We start from the raw sequence: 19,813 nt of genomic DNA on the forward strand, positions 1-19,813 counted from the left end.
TTCCTACCACTCCAGAAGCCCTTATTGTGGGCCCCACTTAGTCTCTCCGAAGGTGACCGGTATCCTGACTTCTAACGCCACAGATTTTTTTTTTTTAATGTTTTAACATTTGACACCTTGGTATAAGGAACCCCCTTTATCCATCACCTGGCTTCAACAATTATCAGCTCTTAGTCTTTATTTTATCTTTATTACCGTTTCCCCATCCCGATGCTTTGGATAATTTTGAAGGAGATCCCAGGCAGTAAATCATTTCATCCGTAACTATTTTGATATAGCTCTCCGAAAGATAAGGATACTTTTCAATACCATTATCACACCTAAAATATTAATAGGGTTGTAAATATCACGAAATATCCTGTTAGTGTTCAGATATCCCTGATACTCTTTTTTTTTTTTTTTTTTTTTTTTTTTTTTTTTTTTGAGACAGAGTCTCCCTCTGTTGCCCAGGCTGGAGTGCAGTGGCGTGATCTGGGCTCACTGCAAGCTCCGCCTCCCGGGTTCACGCCATTCTCCTGCCTCAGCCTCCTGAGTAGCTAGCTGGGACTGCAGGCGCCGCCACTACGCCCCAGTAATTTTTTTTTTTCTTTGTATTTTTAGTAGAGATGGAGTTTCACCATGTTGGGCAGGATGGTCTTGATCTCCTGACCTTGTAATCTACCCGACTCAGCCTCCCAAAGTGCTGGGGTTACAGGCATAAGCCACCAGGCCCTGCCCCCCCCCCCTTTTTTTTTTTTGACACGGAGTATTGCTGCTGTCACCCAGGTTGGAGTGCAATGGCACGATCTCAGCTCACTGCAACCTCTACCTGTCGGGTTCAAGCGATTCTCCTGCCGTAGCCTCCCGAGTAACTGGGATTACAGGTGCCCGCCACCACGCCCGGCTTTTTGTATTTTTAGTGGAGATGGGGTTTCGCCTTTTTGGTGGTGCTGGTCTGGAACTCCTGACCTCGTGATCCGCCCACCTCGGCCTCCCGAAGTGCTGGGATTACAGGCGTGAGCCACCGTGCCTGGCTCAGATATCCCTGATACTCTCATAATTTTTTTTTTTTTTATGATTTCATTGAATCAGGATCCAAATAAAGGCTCGTGTATAATACAGTTGGTTGCTATGTGCTCCCCTTAACTCTTTCTGAATCTTTTTAATAGAAACATACAGAAGTAGAGAGAGTAGAATAAACCCCTGTGTACTGTCACCCAGCTCCAGCAGTTATCAATTCCCTACCAATGTTATTTCATCCCTCCCCACCTGTTCACCAGATTACTTTTTAACAAACTTAATTTTCGGGTTATTTTGTATGTATTTTGATATGTACCTCTAAAAGATAAGGATTTTTTAAAACGTAGCTAATCATACTATTCTAAAAAACTAGTACTTCTGTAATATTAAATATTCCATTAATGTTCACATTATTGGGAAGCTCCCTGAGTTCCATGAGAGGAGGTTTTCTTGAGTCTCTCTGCCAAGGAGCGAGCACCCAGGTGACTTGAGCTGAACTGGATGCATGAGCCCTACTGAATTAAATATTTTATTTCTGATTTTTCAGATCACAAATCTTGGGACACGTTTTGGTTTGCGTTACTGTTTTGCTTGTTTGTGTTGGTTTCTGTTGGTTTGTTGGTTTGTTTTCTGTTGGTTTGTTTTTGGAGAACCTCCTTTTTGAATCCAAAGAGTATTTCATTGACACATTTGCATTCAGGTCTGTCTCTTACAGACCCTTCTTCCATTTTAGCTGAGATTTAGTTTTGCTGTGGCATTTTGGCTGTAGGCGCCTTTGGCTTTTTGCATGAATATTTCAGATCCTACTCTTGAGGCCTGATGGAGAGTTTCTGAAGTCTGCTTTCTTAACTTTTGTCAGTTCCATATTTGCATCTCTGTGGCATCTATTCATGTTCCAGTTTCCGTATTTGCCAAGTTCTAGAGATGGGTCTGACTTGTGCATATCACCCTTCTTTAATCTCAATAGTATATATGTATACAAAGCTTGCTTTCATGTTTTTCCTTTATTGGATTTATTTATTAAAGCTTCTGGTGACAGACAAATAGAAGGAAGTCTAAAACTCTATGTCCTGATGGGTTGCTAGGCTAGTTTTCCATACTTCGTTCTGTATATTCAGTGCATGATATATGTCATGTGTCCTCGTTTTTCTTTTAAAATGTGGGAAACAAAAGCAGTTTCAGCCTGTATTTTTCAAGATCAGTTCTTCTAGGAAGGGCAATAATAATCTGTATCTGTTTCTTTATTACATAAATTAGGTAAGGTATGCAGATGACCGTAAGCCCAGAAAGAGTTTAATGTTGCCTGAAAGGGTAGCAGTAACGTGCAGTTATGTAGAAAAGAAAAACTGAAACCGTTTTTCACCCAAAGCTACCAGGATTCAATAAAGGATTCATCTTTTTCTTCAGTGACCTTCATTGTCACAGCTTTGCCTCAGAGACCACACTGTTTTTTAAGAGGCTTGTTTTTCAACACATCTCTACTACAGATTTTGTGACAGAATTTTATGTACTGTGAAGCTGTGTTACTTTGGTGTGCACCAGGCTAAAATTATCTTGGCAAAATGAATTTTTGGTCATTATGCAGTGACCCACATAATCTATAAAACTGCTTTTTGCCTGTAATCTGTTGTGTCTGATATTAATGCTACTTTACCAGCTTTATTTTGGCTTCCTAGTGTGTTTTTAATACATTTTCAACTCTTCTGTGTTTATATGATTTATATAGCTAGATTTTATATTTTTAACCAATCTGACAATCATTATCTTTTAACTAGAAAGTTTCGTCTATTTACATTGTCATTTCATGATTACCACTATAATTGGATTTATTTCTGTCACATTTTGTGATTGGTTTCATCTTTCTTTTTTTTACTTTTTTATTTTTGGATTGATTTTCACTTTTGGATTATTTTTGTTTTGTAAATTTTTTTCCCCTCTATTTATAAAAAAGTAGATTATATCCTCTACTTTTTTCGAGATTGTTGCCCTTTAACTTCTAAAATGCATATTTAGCTTAAATTTTGATGCTCATCACACTCTACTATCCTTTAGAACACCTTAGGTCCACACACATGTCTAACCATATGCTCTTGTCTAATAATAAAGTTTTATCCTTTAAAACACACATAACATTCTTTTAAACAGTTTCCCCCCCCCCCCCCCCCGCCCAATTTAACCAATTTTATTTACTTACTGTACTTTCTAGCATCTCAAGTTTTCCTTAAAGGCTGTTTTTCCTTCTTCCTAAAAGAAGTTTCTAAGTAATTTCTAAAAAGTTCCTTTAGTGAGTTCTAAAATGTACCTTTAGTGAGTATTAGTTGCTAATACATTATCTGTTTTTGTTTGTCCAAAAATGTCTTCATTTTGCCCTTATCCTTTATGTATTTATTTATTTATTTATTTTTTATTTGAGATGAGGTCTTGCTGTGTTGCCCAGACTGGCCTCCAACTCCTGGGCTTAAGTGATCCTCCCACCTCAGCCTCCTGAGTAGCTGGGACTACAAGCACATGCCAGCATACCTGTATTTTGCCCTTATTTTTTAAAGATAGTTTTGCTACATATGCAATTTTAGGTTGATAGTTTATACTTGCAACATTTTGAACATTTTTTTCTATTTTCTGGGTTCTATCATTCCTATTAAGAAAACACCTGTTAGTATAGGTGTTTCTTTCTTTGTAATTTCTCTTTTCTTTCTGGCCACTTTTGAGATCCTCTCATTCATCATTTTCAAAATAATAATTTTACCTTTTTGACTTGAGACTGTATACATATCCTGAATCTAGAAACCTATATTTTTTATCAGTTCTAAAAACTTCTCATCATTGTCTCTTCATACATTCTTATTCATTTTTCTATATCTTTGCTCTTTTACAGTTCTCATTTTTATCTTTGTAGCATTCTGTGTAATTTTTTTTATCTGCCTTTCAGTTCACTCTCACTTCACCTGTGTCTAACCTGCTTTTTAACTTATTCATTGTTTACTTTTTACAGCTTTGATGAGGTATTCTTCACATAAAATAAACTATGCGTATTTAAATGTACAATTTGATCAGTTTTGACCAATGTACAGGTGTATATGTCCATAAAGTCATCACCACGATCAAAATATTGAGCCTATCTGTCACCTGCCAAAGTTTTCTCCTATTCTTTAATCCTTTTCTCCTTTCGCTTCCAGCCCTACACCCCAAATTCCCAGGCGACCGTGGATATGCTTTTTTGTCACTATAGAATAGTTTACATTTTTTAGAATTTTATATAGTAAAGTCAACTCTTTAAACAAAATTCTCAGCTTGAGAATTTTGAGAAGAGTGGGTTAAATCCCCCAAAGAGACATGAGGGCTGACTTTGTAATTTATAATCCTCAGGGGACAAGAATCCTGGTTGTTTACTTTTTAGGGTACGTTATTGTAGTGATAAGTGTTACCTTTTCACTTCAGGTGTAGTTCCCCTAGGTAGTCCTGGCTTTACCTGAGGATCTCTGAACGAGTTTCTCATCTTACAAGTATTGGTTTTATCCTCCCTTCCCCGTAAGTCATTGAAACTAAAGCTCTCCATCACTGTAGATCATCATGCTCTCAAAAGGACTGCTCCCGTCAAAGGGACAGCTCCCTTGAATACTCCAAGTTTATGTTCTCATCTTGCCTTTGGCCTCTGACAGTTACATCTACCTTCTTGAAAGCTCAGTCATATGTTTGGGGGAAAATGGATATTTTGTTTTATTTTTATAGTGGAAAGAATTTTTTAAAAGATATTTAATTCATCTTATTCCAGCAATGGAATTCCTATTCAGTATCTTCTTTGAGCTTAGGAGCAACATCTAGGACTTCTTCTGTGTTCCCTCCCATGGTTGTTTCCAAACATAACTGATGATGTTTCATTACTACAATCTTCTGGGGCTATTGTTTAAGTCTCTGGCGCTACCTCAAACCCAGAGAGTTAGAATCTCCCTCTGGGTGAAAAAAATCCTAGGAATCTGAAGTTTTAAAGCCCCTCAGGCAATCTGAATCCTCACCCAGGTTTGTGGGCCATTGTACTCTTACTGGGAATAGTGCAGGGTTCTCAATAAAATCTTATATATTCTGAGATCGTTAATAGTATTGGTTTCTTCAAAGGGGAAGGGCATTTTTAGTATACATTTTATTTTCTGGGCATGCTTCCACATTGTCTGTCTAGCTCTAAATTTTGTTAAATGAAGAATTCAAATTTCAGATCCATTTTCCCATATAGTCTGTTGTCCACAGCCATCAGCCGCAGTATGTATTCCTGAGGAGCTGAGTAGCAAGCAAAAAAGTATCTTCTTTGGCACCTCTCTTTGAACAAAATCTGGGCATCTGCTGGCCCCTCACTGAAACGTGAGGTGGGATTTTGACTGTGGAAGCCCACAGTCCAGAAGCCTGTGGCGCTGGCCCTCTGCACACCGCAGCTGCCCTAGCTTTCCTGGCCGTCCCTGCTCTGTGCAGTTTTCTGCCTCATTCATCATGACAGCGCTATACTGTGAGGTGATTGGCCACATAATATATTTAGCAGCAAACCTTTCTCTGACTTGGAATATGCAAATGTTATTCATTAGATGCTGACTCTGCAGCTGTTACCTTTTCTGAGGCTCCAGCCAATTTCACTTGACTAAAGATGCCTTGGTGGGAAGGATTCACGTGCAATCTTGAGTTACCATACTACAGAGGTGATCAGTGAAGCCACCTCATTCCAGAGTTTGGTTATACATTGTGCACAATGTGAAACCCACAAAGAAATGATGGGTTTTTCATTTTAATTAGGTCATAGATCCTGATCTTGCTATTTTAAGTTAAATTGTAAATTTTGGGTAGAGGGAGGTAATTTCTCATATTGCCTATCATCTAAACACAAGAGCCTTCATTATGAAATGATCATAAAGATTTGCTATTATGAGAGAGACGTTTAACATAAACGTCTACTGTAAGCAAGTAGATTTAGTGCTATTAAGTTGCCTTAGTGTGAAGGGGGTTTAAGGACTTTTTTGTTTTTATTTTGCTTTAATCACTTGGCTTCAATCCCTTTAAGACAGTCATAAGAAAAGCTAATTGCTTTTATATCATATCAAGTTCTAAAGTTGTTTTCCCCCAGTAGGTACTGAGTCATTGAGATCAATCCCTCAGGGAAAAAAGAGAGGAAAAAATGGTTAAATGCAGAATAGGTTTTCAACAAAGACTTATTACTTGATCATTTCTGCTTGTGTCCTTATTACCTGATAAACCAATTTCTTCCACCAGGGAGTAAACAAACCTTGGAAACCCAATTGCTTTTTTCTTTCTTCCTTTTCTTCCTTTGATTCATTTCTTTAGGTATTTACTAGGTGCCTTTTATGGAACTGTTCTAGGGACTGAGAATGTATATATTAGTAATTACATGGATTTTATTTTTAGTGTGAGAGACAGAAAAAACAACACAGATTAGCATTTGTTGGTTTTTATCCTGATTGGCTGATTTATCTTTTAAAAGGCTCACTCAGACTGCTGGGTGGAGATTAGATAATAAGGGTGGGGACAATAGTTAAAACAAGGTCGAGAGATGAGAGATACTGGCGGCTTAGCAGTGGTGGTGATGAGAAATATATACTTATATTTCAAATCTAGAGCCTATAGGATTTACTGACAAATTGGCTATAGAGTGTGAAAAGAATGGGGTCAAGGATGATGCCTACATTTTTAGACTGAGTAAACCAGCCAATATAGTGGTCATTTACTGAGATGGGAAAAGCAGACGGAGAGTGGAAGTTTGAGGAAGTAAGAGAACATGTGATGTTTATATACCTATTAGACACCCAAATGGAAATATCACCTACGCAATTGGAAATGCAAGTCTGGAGTTAAAGGGAGAAGTGGGGGTAGGTATGTCCATGTGGAGCCAACCATCTATAGGTGATGGTTAAAGCTGTGGCAGAGAATGAGATCACCTAGGGACCGAGCTTAGATGGTGAAGGGGAGTCTGCAGTCTACTACTGAGTCCTAGAGGCACTCCAACATTTAGAAGTCAAGAAGAAGAGGAGATCCTGCAAAGGAACACAAGAAGGAGAGAAAAAAGAATATTTTGTGAAGGATAGAATGGTCAACCGTATCAAATGATAGTGAGAAGTCAAGTAAGATGAGGACTGAAAACCACTGGATTTTAACAATGTCGTAGTGGTTATTGGTGTCAGAGGAATGTGTTGAAGACTGGGAGCTCAGGAAGTAGTAACAACTGTATCTGAGATGACTCTTTTGAGCAGTCATGCTGTTAAGAGGAGCAGAGAAAAGGAGACCTAAGTGTAGGAAATATGACGGCAAGGGAGGGCTTTTTTGTTTAACACCATTCAACCTTTGTAACAGAATAGAGGACAGAGAATATGGACACAGATGCTAGTAACCTGGTAGACATCATGCTCGAAGGATAAAGTTCTCTTTGGATTGCTTCTGTTTTCTCAGTTAAATGAGACACAAAATCATAAGCTGAGAGTGAGGAGAAGGGGAAAGAGGAATTGTACATTTGAAAAGCAATGACAAGATGTGAACTAAACATTTTGGAGATTATGCTGCCTAGGATTTCAGACATTTTCAGACTCTGAGATAAAAGTGTGATCTCAGAAATACCAAGTATTCCTATGGATGTTCTGCTAAAAGGAACCAAAATAGGAATCATTCACGTCAAAAATCATTAAGGATAACCAGAGTGCTGCTGTCATTTGTTCAGGGTAGGTATAAAAGTCACTAGATACATTTCAATTTTTTAAATGTTTTGAATAGCTAATATACATCTATAACCTGATATATAGCTAATATATTTCAAAATACAAAAGGAATAAATGTGTAAATGATGAAGAGTCTTCTTCCCTGGATCTCCCGTCATCTCTTTGTTTTTTTTTTTTTTTTTTTTTTTGGAACCTATCAGGAAATACACTTGCTTGTGTCTCCTTCTAGAAATATTTTATTGATCCTCTCCCCGCCTCTCCCCATCCCAGGTCTTTTTTTTTCCTTTTATTTTTTTCTTTCATGAGCTAATTATATTGGACTTCTTTATTTCCACTTTTATTTTAGATTCAGGGAGTACATCTGCAGGTTTATTGCATGGGTATATTGCATGGCACTGAGGTTTGGGGTATAAGTGATCCCATCATCCAGGTACTAAGCATAGGTAGTTTGTCAGCCCTTGCCCCCTTCCCTCTCTCCTGCCTCTAGGAGTCTCCAGTGTCTACTGTTCCCTTTATGTCCTGTATACCTAGTGCTTACCACCCACTTGTAAGTGAGAACATGTGGTATTTGGTTTTCTGGTCCTGCGTTAATTTACTTAGGATAATGGCCTCCAGCTGCATCCACATTGCTGCAAAGGACATGGTTTCATTTTTTTTTTTTTTATGGCTGTGTAGTATTTCATGGTGTATATGTACTATATTTTCTATATCCAATTCACCATCGTTAGGTTGATTCCATGTCTTTGCTATGGTGAGTAGTGCTGCAGTGAACATTGAGTGCATATGTCTTTTTGGTAGAATGTTTTATTTTCTTTTTGGTATATACCCAGCAATGGGATTGCTGGATCAAATGGTAGTTCTGCTTTAAGTTCTTTGAGAGATCTCCAAACTGCTTTCCACAGTGGCTGAATTAATTTACCTTCCTACCAACAGTGGATAAGCATTCCCTTTTCTCCACAGCCTTGCCAGCATCTGTTATTTTTTGACTTTTTAATAATAGCCATTCTGACTGGTATGAGATGGTATCTCATTGTGGTTTTTATTTGCATTTTTCTGATGATTAGTGATGTTGAGCATTTTTTCATATGTTGCTTGGCTGCTTGTATGTCTTTTGAGAAGTATCTGTTCTTGTCTTTTGCCCATTTTAATGGGGTATTTGGTTTTCGCTTGTTGAATTGTTTTACGTTCCCTACAGATTTGGGGTGTTAGACCTTTGTTGGATGCGTACTTTGTGAATATTTTCTCCCATTCTGTAGATTGTCTGTTTACTCTGTTGATGGATTGCTTTGCTTTGCGGAAGCTCTTTAGTTTAATTAGGGTCTCACTTGTCAATTTTTTTTTGTTGCAATTGCTTTTGAGGACTTCGTCATAAATTCTTTCTGAAGGCCGATGTCCAGAATAGCATTTCCTAGGTTTTCAAATTGATCCATTTTTTAAAAGCTAAATACATGCTAAGAAGTTTTTTTAAAAATAATTCTCAACCCAATTAAATCATTTTTTAAATATTTTAAAGAATAAATATTCTTTTTTCCTCTTTATATAAAAATAATTTCTAAAAAGCAAGAAAGAACGTCTCTTTTAATACTTCATGTAGGCAGCCATCTGGCAAGAATTGTAAAAAAATAGGTATCTTTAACAAGGTTTTTTTTTTTCTTTTTTCGTCTTCACAGCTGATCTTGCATCTTTAATGGATAAAACATTTGAGAGAAAGTTGCCTGTTAGTTCTTTAACAATATCACGGGTAAGAAAATTTTAATGTATATATTTTCCAAGAAGAAGGAAGAAAGCCAGAAAGGCCCTTCGTGTAGATGAGGCTGTGTAAATAAAAAACACTTTGCATAGGAAATATTTTTCAAGAGTATGGTATGTTTTTATAGTTACTAATAGATATTTTATAGTGTAGTAGCAAATTTCTTTGGCTGAAATAAAAGGTAGTACATTTACCAGATTCTGATATCAGTAATCACTTTTGTATATCTGATTTATTTTATTTTTTCCAGGATATGATATTCTGCTGTATAATACCATCAGTTTTTTTAAGTTGATACACCCTTCAAAGTAATGATATTTACCCGTTAGTATTGGAAGTGTTTTTGATAGCCAAGAAAGTCTGTAAAAGAATGGATATTAATGTTAAAGTCAAACTGCAGCAGAGTGATAGGTGGAAGAATAATGTTAGGTTAGGAATCAGGAATAGTAACCATTACTGAGCACCTTCTATGCCAGTTTTGAATGTGTTAGTTCCTTAACATACATTATTTTTTAAATTCTCACTGCTCTCTATGCAATAAGCAGTCTATGTAAGACATGGTTTAATAACTTTTCCAAGTTCACACAGCTTGTAAGCGTGGAAAAACTGAGATTCAAACCCAGATAGCTAGGTTCTCTTCTGTTGCCTGCTTCAAATATATCTGGGCTTGTCTTTATCACAAATTCACTTTATGACCCTGGGCAATGAGACCCCTCTCAATTTTCTCATTTTCAGCATGGGTACGGTTGCATCTTCCTCCCAGGGAATAATGGGATGCTAAAATGAGATTTTAGCTGTGAAAACTTTTTACAGAAATTAATGGCACCATAAAATTTAAAATATTGTGGTTTTTTTGTTTTTTTTTTTTTTGAGACGAGTCTCGCTCTGTCGCCCGGGCTGGAGTGCAGTGGCCTTATCTCAGCTCACTGCAAGCTCCGCCTCCCGAGTTTACGCCATTCTCCTGCCTCAGCCTCCCGAGTAGCTGGGACTACAGGCGCCTGCCACCTCGCCCGGCTAGTTTTTTGTATTTTTTAGTAGAGACGGGGTTTCACCGTGTTAGCCAGGATGGTCTCGATCTCCTGCCCTCGTGATCCGCCCGTCTCGGCCTCCCAAAGTGCTGGGATTACAGGCTTGAGCCACCGCGCCCGGCCTAAAATATTGTTAAATATGGAAGAGAGAGAGGAAATAAATTACCTTTCTTTTGAATCCTGGTCCGTCCTTTCTGCCTTTTAGTTGAGAAACAGTTTTACTGGTCATAAGTTACATTTAATAGACTCATAATTGGCATATTGGAGGAGAATAGAATGGCCATTGGTTCATCTCTTACATGATGGGTAAAACTTCTGTATACCGTAATACCTGCTATTTATTTAGGTAGTACTTCAAGGTTTACAGCTTTTATGTACGTTTTCTCATTGGTGCCTTATACTCTTCGGGGCCTGTGCCTTTATCCTATTTATGCAGATGGTGCAACCAAGTCCCAGAGGGGCTGTGCCATCTGTTTATGCCATACAGCAAACAATCAGAGCTGTTTCTCAAGCTCAGGTTCTGTGTTTGAACCACATTTTATATGCCCTTAATGGATTTCTAAGTCAAGTCCAGAAGTGCTAGGGATTTTTAGAAAGTCTCCCTCTTTTTACTCTCCTCTCTCTTCTATGAGGTTTTCATTATATTCACAACATGCATTGTCTTCTACGCTTTTTTTTTTCTTTTTTGCCTCTGAGTCTCTATTTTAGAATAGTATCTGTCTTTGAAATATCCTTTTTATTTGTTTATTTGGACCATAGTTAATGAGCATACTCAGAGATTTTATGGTTTGAAAGGAGAATTTGTCGGTAAAGGAGTCATAGGTTTACTGTTGCATAGCAGAGCTTAAATCAAAGTAGGAAAAAATGGTTGCAAGACTGAATTCTCTAAATTTAGATGTTTATGTTCTGGGCTATAGTTTTTTAGCCATCAGAGTCTTCATTTCAGCCATATGTTCCCATGTTTGGAACCTAAAGAAAATAGTATCAGGATTTAAAGATAAAGGAAAAAATAGGTAACTAGTTATAATCAGTGGAACACTCCTTGTTCTGAGCAAGCTTCATGTTTGGCTTTCAATCCATTTTCTGATCAAGGTTGTTCTACACATAGAAAAAGGGAAGCCATTGTATATTCTTTGTCTGCAGTAGCATAAAGGGGTTTCAAGGATGGAGCCATACCACGTGAACATTTTTCCACTAAGCATCACCATCGTTCCAATAAAACGGGTGTCCTGTGTTTAATAAGGTCAATGTGTGATCTAGGCCCTAGGCCAAATATATGACATAATTTATATTCAACCAAAGGTTTCTTTTTCTGTCTTTTAGCTTGTAGACAACATTTCGTCTCGGGAAGAGATAGATCATGCAGAGTATTACCTTTACAAGTAAGTTTTCCTTTTGATTTGGCTGTGTACTCTGTGATTTCACACCCTTTTTTACATAAAAGTTGGTATATGTTATGTATAATTTTGACACCTTCTAAGTTTATATTTTAAAGATCTTTTCATATGAGTATAGAGTTTCTGATTTTTTATAACTGCATTTTTTTCCGTACTCTGAGTTTATTATTTAAACCAGTTCCCTTTTTATGGACCTCTAGATTGTTCTCTTTTGTATTGTATACAGTGTTAAAATTGATAACCTTATACATATGTAATTTTTCACCTAATTTTAATGAGTATATATTTATAGTTTTAATCGCTGTTGTCAAATTGCTTTCTGTTGAAGTTTTTACATTCCCACTAGCAATGTGTGAGAGATGTATATTTTTACAGCTTGGCCAATAGTTAGATATTTTCACATTTGCATTTTTTTGCCAATCTGATTAGTGAAAGTTTACACACACACACAGAAACACACACACACACACAAGTTGAGTATCTCTTACCTAAAATGCTTAAAACCAGAAGTGTTTAAGATTTTGGATTTTTTTAGATTTTTGAATATTTGCGTTATACTTACTGTTTGAGTACCTCTAATTCGAAAATCCACAATGCTTCAATGAGCATTTCCTTTGAACATCATATTGGTGCTCAAAATATTGTGAATTTTGGAACTTTTCAAATTAGAGATACTCAATCTGTAGGTTTATTTCTTCTCTCCTTTTCTTTTTTACAGGTGGAATTATACCCGATATGAACTGTTATGTACCTATTTTCAATTAACACTGTTTTAAAACCTTTTCTACATTACCACATTTACTTCATTCTTTCTCAGAGCTGCTGCCAGTTCCATCGTGAACTACTCACAAAACTCACCCGTGTGTACAAAAGTATGTTCAGTACAGCATCATTTATGGTAGCAAAAGACTGAAACAACCTAATGCACATTAAATAAAGAACCGGTCAAACAAATATCTGTCAGAATTGTACCTTACAACTAAATTTTTATTGTGATTCCAGTTTTTAAAATCTGATTTGTGATTTGATTCAGTTCCTATGTTCCAAAAATAGACTCAGATTGAAATTTTAAATGTTTCCAGTAAGGATTGCATTAGGGTTTCCCATTTGATCTTGCTTGTTGTGCTCAAGAGAATTTTTAGTTATTTCTGTCTAGATGCATTTTTATTTTTTGTTGTTTTTTTGGGGGGTAGTTTTTTTCTAGATGCATTTTTTAAAGCTTACTGTATTTTAGTGAAAATTTGTTCATTTTTCTTTGATTTTGCTAAATAATAATGAGGCCTCTTTTTTTTTCAAATTTCTGAATTGGGTAGATGCTACCACTTTTTGGGTGTTTTCTATTTAAATGTAAACCTCAAGTACGCTAGATTCCGCACCTTAAAAAAACATTTATTTTAAACCTCAGATTGGCTGTAATGGTGTCCTAAGTTGAAATTCTAGGTACTAACTTAGTTGCAAGTCATCTTAGTTGTAAGTACCCTCTTTTACTTCATTAGGATAATGAAAAATGAACCCCTTGATGAGACCTAGCCCTGGCTTTCTTTAGTGGCTCTTTGGAACTGTGGGACTGCTTTGGTAGTTATTTTTTGTCTATGATGAAGGGTGTATTTGGGCTGGCATCTGGCCAGTTCTCGTATTTTTATTTATAGCAAAATGCAGAACATAGTTTCAATTTCTAAATATAAGCTGTTTTTTTAGAATTTCATCCTGTGAGATATAGTGCCATAGTATTGGGAGAAGTATGTTCCAAATTCAGAAGTACTTCTGTAGCATATAATTGATTTCAGTGACTCAGCATTTCAACAAGTATTTACTTAGCACTTATTATGTGCCCAGGCCCTGTCCTGGGTGCTGGATATCTAATGTTGAGTAAGTTAGACATTCTCCAAGTATTACTGAAAAGTTGAAGTTCTGTTTTTAAGATCTTCTGTGATTAATTCTTCACACATTCAGTTTTGCGTGGCCTGGGGTATAACTGAAAGTTTTGTAAGATCACTGTGTCCTATTTCCTTATAGATCATATAAAGGACTCTTGTCCATCATAAATCTGAGCCACTGTTTAACTGGACATCCCATTTTTTGCTTTAATCAAAACTAATTCTTTAGCTGTGATTTATCATTTATCTTAGTTCTTTCTCCTCCCTTCCATTACCAAGAAAATTGAAATTGACTCTCTTTTTATCAGCTTTTTTTTTTTAAGACAGAAATGTTTTTAGGACTTCATGTGCTTGTATATATATGAGACTAGGTAGAACTCTACATAGCTGCATTGATACAGTAGAGATTGGCTGGGTTCTCTCGTTAGCTAAGTGCCTCACTCTTGCTTTCCAGCCTTAGAGAATATACAGAATATACTTATGCCTTAGCAAAATTAAAAATTACAAGTTATAAACTCTTGGGCTTTCTCTCAAGTAATCAAAATCAGGGATGTTAATCCTGAAGACACCAAGGACTTACTGCTGTGTAATACTTCTACCAGTTAGGGCTTCAATCGTTATGATGCCTAACATCTCCTCATGGGATGACTTTAGACATCTTGGAGTAAACTTACAATTCGAGGTCTAAGGTGAGGAAATGAAGAAGGAACGTCTTAATTTTAGATAACTCACAGCTTGCAGGCCTGGGGTTAGGTTTTCTCAGTCCTTAAGCAGTACCATCTTTAACAGTGAAGCCCACAGGAGAACTTTTGCATTGGTTCACCTCTTTCTCTGACATGGCCTATGAACACCAGGCTCTGCTAGCAGGAGTGTAGCTGCCACATCTTCTCCCCTTCTAATGATCACATTTCTGCAATGATTATGTAAAGTCTAGAGCCAAAGAAGTTTAGAAACCTTGAATGATCAGTGAAGAGCTGATTGAGCTTCTGCCACTGCATCAGGCACGCAAGTGAACAGTTCCAAGTTTCAGCAGCTCAGGGTGCTGCTGGTACCTGCCAGCTTATTATCACCCTATCATCCCAGCAGCATATTTGAAGCTTTGAATCTCCCAAAGTACATGGGCTTAAATGTTTAGGGACCTCAACATTAAAGGGGTCTTTTAAGGAGAGATAGAAAGGCTGCTGTTCAGTCAGCAGATGGAAGAACAAATTCCTAAGTACTTTTATTTGGGCTGTGGTCTATTCTCTGGAAGCTGGCAATCCTATGATCAACTTTTGCCTTCTGTTTATAAATAAAAAATGAAAACACCAAGGAAAGGGTGAAGCTCTACCCAAACAATAATATGAACTAAAAATGGTTAAGGCAATACCAGAAACTATATTCATTGGCCAAAACAAAAACCAAAAAAACTGATAATACTCATAAAAGGAAAATAAACCAAAAACCAAGAGTGAAAGTGATTAAAATAGCAACAAGGTTAAAACAGAGTAAAATAAAATAAGAGAACAAGGCATACTGTTTGGCTGTGACAAATACAGAAAACGTAAATAAGATAATAAAAAATAAATACAGTAAAATGAAATGAGGATTTGAGCCAGGGACTTTATGTGATATGTACAGTTTAAGCTGGGAGATTGGGAAAATAGGCATAGGTGTGTTCTTGCACAGATAGTATTAGCAGGCTAAATGGTAAACCTCTTTATGAGTGGTTTTCAAGCTGTCTTCTGAGGATCCCTGAAGCTAGTTTCTTACAGGCCCTCTAGGGCGTGGCTTGGGGGAAGAATAGGTCTAGAGAGAGGCCAGACCATGCTGCCACAGGCGATTTGCTTTTGCTTCTGTTTCTGCCAGAGAAACTGTGCCTCCAGCTGCCTTATCGGAGTCTACAAAGAAAATTCAGAGAGGACTGTGAACTTGAATAAGAATAAAATTATATTTTTATTTTCACTAACCTCAATAATATTCAGCATTTCTTTCACTTATGAATGTAGGCAGGAGATGACTATAATATTAACAGCATCTGTGTCTTTCTTGCCAATAAAAATCATTGATTTTTTCATATCACATTACGTTTGTTACAGATATCACTGCTTAGAAATTATGTTAGTAATTAAAGCTACCACTAGCTAGTGTTATTTCACTATTTCATCCATTAATAAAGCAGCACATATGTTACCATATCCCAAGGATTTCTTAATATCTTGACAATTGTATTTCAATATAATTGGTTTCTGTTGTAAAAAACTAATTCTGAGATGCCTTTATCAGACTGCCAGAGGGTTCGAGACAATTATTAGGAACCGTGCTGTGAGATCTTGTTTGAAAAATAGGTTCTTTTGCTTAGACTTATTTTTATTTCTTCCCTCAGGTTTTTTGGATTTTAAGTACTTTGGATCTTTGTTTTCTCTTCTTACAAAGAAGACTTTCTTAGTTTAGACCTTCCCAGGTTAGACAAGCATATAATTGATAGGTTTTCTGTCTTCACAGTGAAAATTTAGATACAGCCAGTCTCCCAAGTTTCCCTACAGCACCAGAAAAAAGGGTGTGGTAAGGAGTGAGAAGATTTGGACAGGCCCTGAGATGCTACATGTCAGGAGACCAGTGCTGGCAGGGGGCTAGGCAGGAAGATTTCCGCTTTATCTTGGTATCACCATCACCCAGTGCTTGGTGAGGTGAGAAGCCATGCTCTTTCCCAGCGGTAGCAGCATAGGTTCTGTGACGCAAAAAAGAGAGGTAAGAGAACATCTCAGTTAACAGCTGCTGACAGGAAATGTCTGCTCAGTGGGCGTAAAAAGACTGCATTTATTTTTTATATTTGTTTAGAAGAATTTTTATATCCCATGTTAATTTTAAAAACAGTTGAGCAAAATACTTTCTTTTTCCGGGCAAAGGATTAATTTCTACTTCCTATCCACATGCCCTCTCGTTAATATTTGGAAGAGAAAAGGGCTCCTACCTTTGCTTTACTGTAAACTTACGGCATTCCTAAGAATTAGATTTGCATCTTTATTTTACTGATGCAGAGACTAAAACATAGAGATTGGCTGAGCACACGCAACATAGAGACTGAGTATAAGCCCCTGCCTGTCCTGAGAGGGAAACCACAAGGATCAGATGTGAGCAGTGGGGCAATGCTATAAAAACAATGCAGTGCTGTCTCAGTGCAAGGTTTTATCATTAAGGATCCCAGATGGGGCTACAATTTCTTTATAGGAAACTAAGGCAGAAGAAATTCCAGAGAGACCAGGCTTTGCTCTTCCTCTACAAGAGATCCCCTTTTGGGATCTGTCTGCCTGGGGTCAGTTATAGTGAGTGGATGTAGAGTTTTATACAATGGGAACTTTTTCCTTCATCATCTTGTAGAGAGCATCTTTCCTGGGCCACCTAGTCTGTAGTTCGGAACTTTCTCCCCATAACCTCCAAGTCCACATGCCCAGTGTATACTGCCCAAATGCAAACAAGTGAACCTTGGGGCAGGCTCTGTGTCTCCATTTTCAGGAGATAAAACAGCATGTTACTGGTAAAATTGTGCCTTTGGCAAAAACCATTATTTTCATGGTTATGACAAGCTTTAACCATTTTTGTGTTAGTATTTGATTATTGCATTGCTAAAATGCAAACTCAAGCCATAAAAATTTGTTATTTCCACTTAGTGTCCTCATCTTCACTGAGAATGTTTGCAAATTGCATTTTTAAAGACCTGTATAGGCCTTCGAATCATGTTGGGACCATGGTAGTTTTGAGATGCATGAAATTAGACTTGCTCCTTCTACTATCAGGGCGTCAATAATCAGAACTGATAATTTGATCTGCAACATAACAGTGATTCCTGAAGGATATGTCATAGAAATTTCTAACATATACAACATATACTCTATATTAAAAATATAATTTTTTTTTAGGCCAGGCACAGCAGCTCATGCCTTGTAATCCCAGCACTTGGGGCAGACGGATTACTTGAGCACAGGGGTTTAATACGAGCCTGGGCAACAAAACAAACCTTATCTCTATAAAAAGATACAAAAAATTAGATGGGTGTGGTGGCGCACACTCATAGTCCCAACTACCCGGGAGAATGAGGCAGGCAGATCACCTGAGCTTGGGAGGTCGAGGCTGCAGTGAACTGAGATCACACCACTGTATTCCAGCCTGGGTGACAGTGAAACCTCTGTCTCAAAAAAAAAAAAAAAAAAAAAAGAATAAAAGAATATAGCATTCTTTTAAAGCAGCCTTTTGGTTTTTAGCTAACAGGTAGGGAATGCTGAATTGTTATACAATAAGAAAAGATTGTTACAAAGCTCTGTGGAAGGTGAGTTTTTCTCAGAATACAGCTCTCAATGTTGCTATGGAGAGTGGCATGCCACCCAGTAAGAAAGGAAGTTCAGGTTGCATGGCAAGCTGTGTACTGCCAACACATTCATCCATGCTGTACATGGGTCTCAAGTATCTTTCACTATTTGCTTAGCCGACCTGGCAGATACCAGGTATCCTTAGTTGGAGATGGATAGCAGGTCAGGAACAGCTGGGGCAAGGCAGATGGCAGCCTGCATGTCTCCAGGTCCTGGGTTGGCAGCCATCCTAAAAAGGAAGGACCAAAATAGCTTCATTTTTCATGAAGCAAAAATACCCAGTGGTTCCTTGGAAGGCTTTAGCACCACCCCAGGCCTATGTTGTAAAAATCCGTTTCTGCCTGTAGGAAAAGGGGAAGATGGGAGTTTATTAAGAGGGATTATTAAGAGGGAACAGCATGCATTCGTTTATGCAGCAGTAATTTTCCTTTGAGGGCATAGAGACTGTTTGTGTTTCACAGCAATAAAAGGTAATCTTAAATTTTTCTGTTAGCATATTGCCAGGTTACATTATGCCTGAACATTATTGAGAGAAGAGTAAGAACTCAAGAGGCGAGAAATGAGTGTGAGAGCATTTTTAGTAGCACTTCTATACTTTAATATTGCCCAGTTCTTTATTTAGTTCTTATTTGCTGATCCTTACCACAGGCCTGGAAGATTGCTTGTTATTGTTAATAGTTCTGTATTGGAAAATAGCAGATCATTGGTCATAGTGCATGCCTTGCCAGAGATCATGGGAGCTTTGTGACAAGGATTAGAATTCTTGGCCTCCATGGCTGGGCATGGTGGCTCATGCCTGTAATCCCAGCACTTTGGGAGGCTGAGGCAGGCAGATCACTAGGTCAGGAGATCGAGACCATCCTGGCTAACACTTTCAGTGAAACCCCGTCTTTACTAAAAATACAAAAACAAAATTAGCCTGGTGTGGTGGCGGGCACCTGTAGGACCCAGCTACATGGGAGGCTGAGGTGGGAGAATGGTGTGAACCTGGGAGGCGGAGCTTGCAGTTAGCTGAGATCATGCCACTGCACTCTAGCCTAGACAACAGAGCGAGACTCCATCTTAAAAAAAAAAAGAATTCTTGGCCTCCACTGCTTCAGACTCTACTTCTCTTCCCACTGGTCTTATTATTTCATCTAGAGCCACATCACAGGATGAGTGAACCTTCAAGGTATTTTTTTGGGTTTGGCTTAAGCATTCCACCTAGCTTTCCTGGAATGATCTTATACCTTAGATGGTTATTCCATTTTATTCCTCTGGTGCACTGACTATGTACCTCTGCAGGCTCCAGTCCTGAGTCCCTAGGAGTATGTACTGCTGCATACATCCATGCACAAGTATTTGTAGAGATACATGCTTTCATTTCTGTGGGGTAAGTATCTAGGGGTAGAATGATTGGAGCATATGGTAAGTATATGGTTAACTTTTTAAGAAACTACCAAATTGTTTTCTGAAGTGATTATATCATTTTATAGTCCCAACAGCAGTTCACTTCCTCCACATTTTTGCCAATACATTTAGCCATACCAACATGTGTTTAGTGGTATCTTACTGTGACTTTAATTATTTGCCCAATAAGTAGTATTTCCTTTGATAAAGTGTTTGAATCTTTTGTCCATTTTAAAAATTGAATTGTTTCTACTCTTCTTGGGTTTTGAGAATTCTTTTTCTTATAGTTTTATCTTTTCATTCCCTTAACAGTGTTTTTGAAA

At 37.6% G+C, this 19,813-nt stretch overlaps 1 protein-coding gene across 1 annotated transcript in view; it reads left to right on the forward strand.

The window, feature by feature from the left end:
* The window catches only part of MRPS27 (mitochondrial ribosomal protein S27), a 98,750-nt gene that overhangs the window by 12,422 nt on the left and 66,515 nt on the right, over positions 1-19,813 (forward strand). The window contains exons 3-4 of the mRNA XM_023207949.1: positions 9,374-9,444; positions 11,805-11,863. Coding sequence (XP_023063717.1) covers positions 9,374-9,444; positions 11,805-11,863 — 130 coding nt within the window. The remainder of the gene's footprint in view (positions 1-9,373; positions 9,445-11,804; positions 11,864-19,813) is intronic.

This window comes from Piliocolobus tephrosceles, chromosome 4 (genome assembly GCF_002776525.5).
Source record: "Piliocolobus tephrosceles isolate RC106 chromosome 4, ASM277652v3, whole genome shotgun sequence".
Lineage (NCBI taxonomy): Eukaryota > Metazoa > Chordata > Mammalia > Primates > Cercopithecidae > Piliocolobus > Piliocolobus tephrosceles.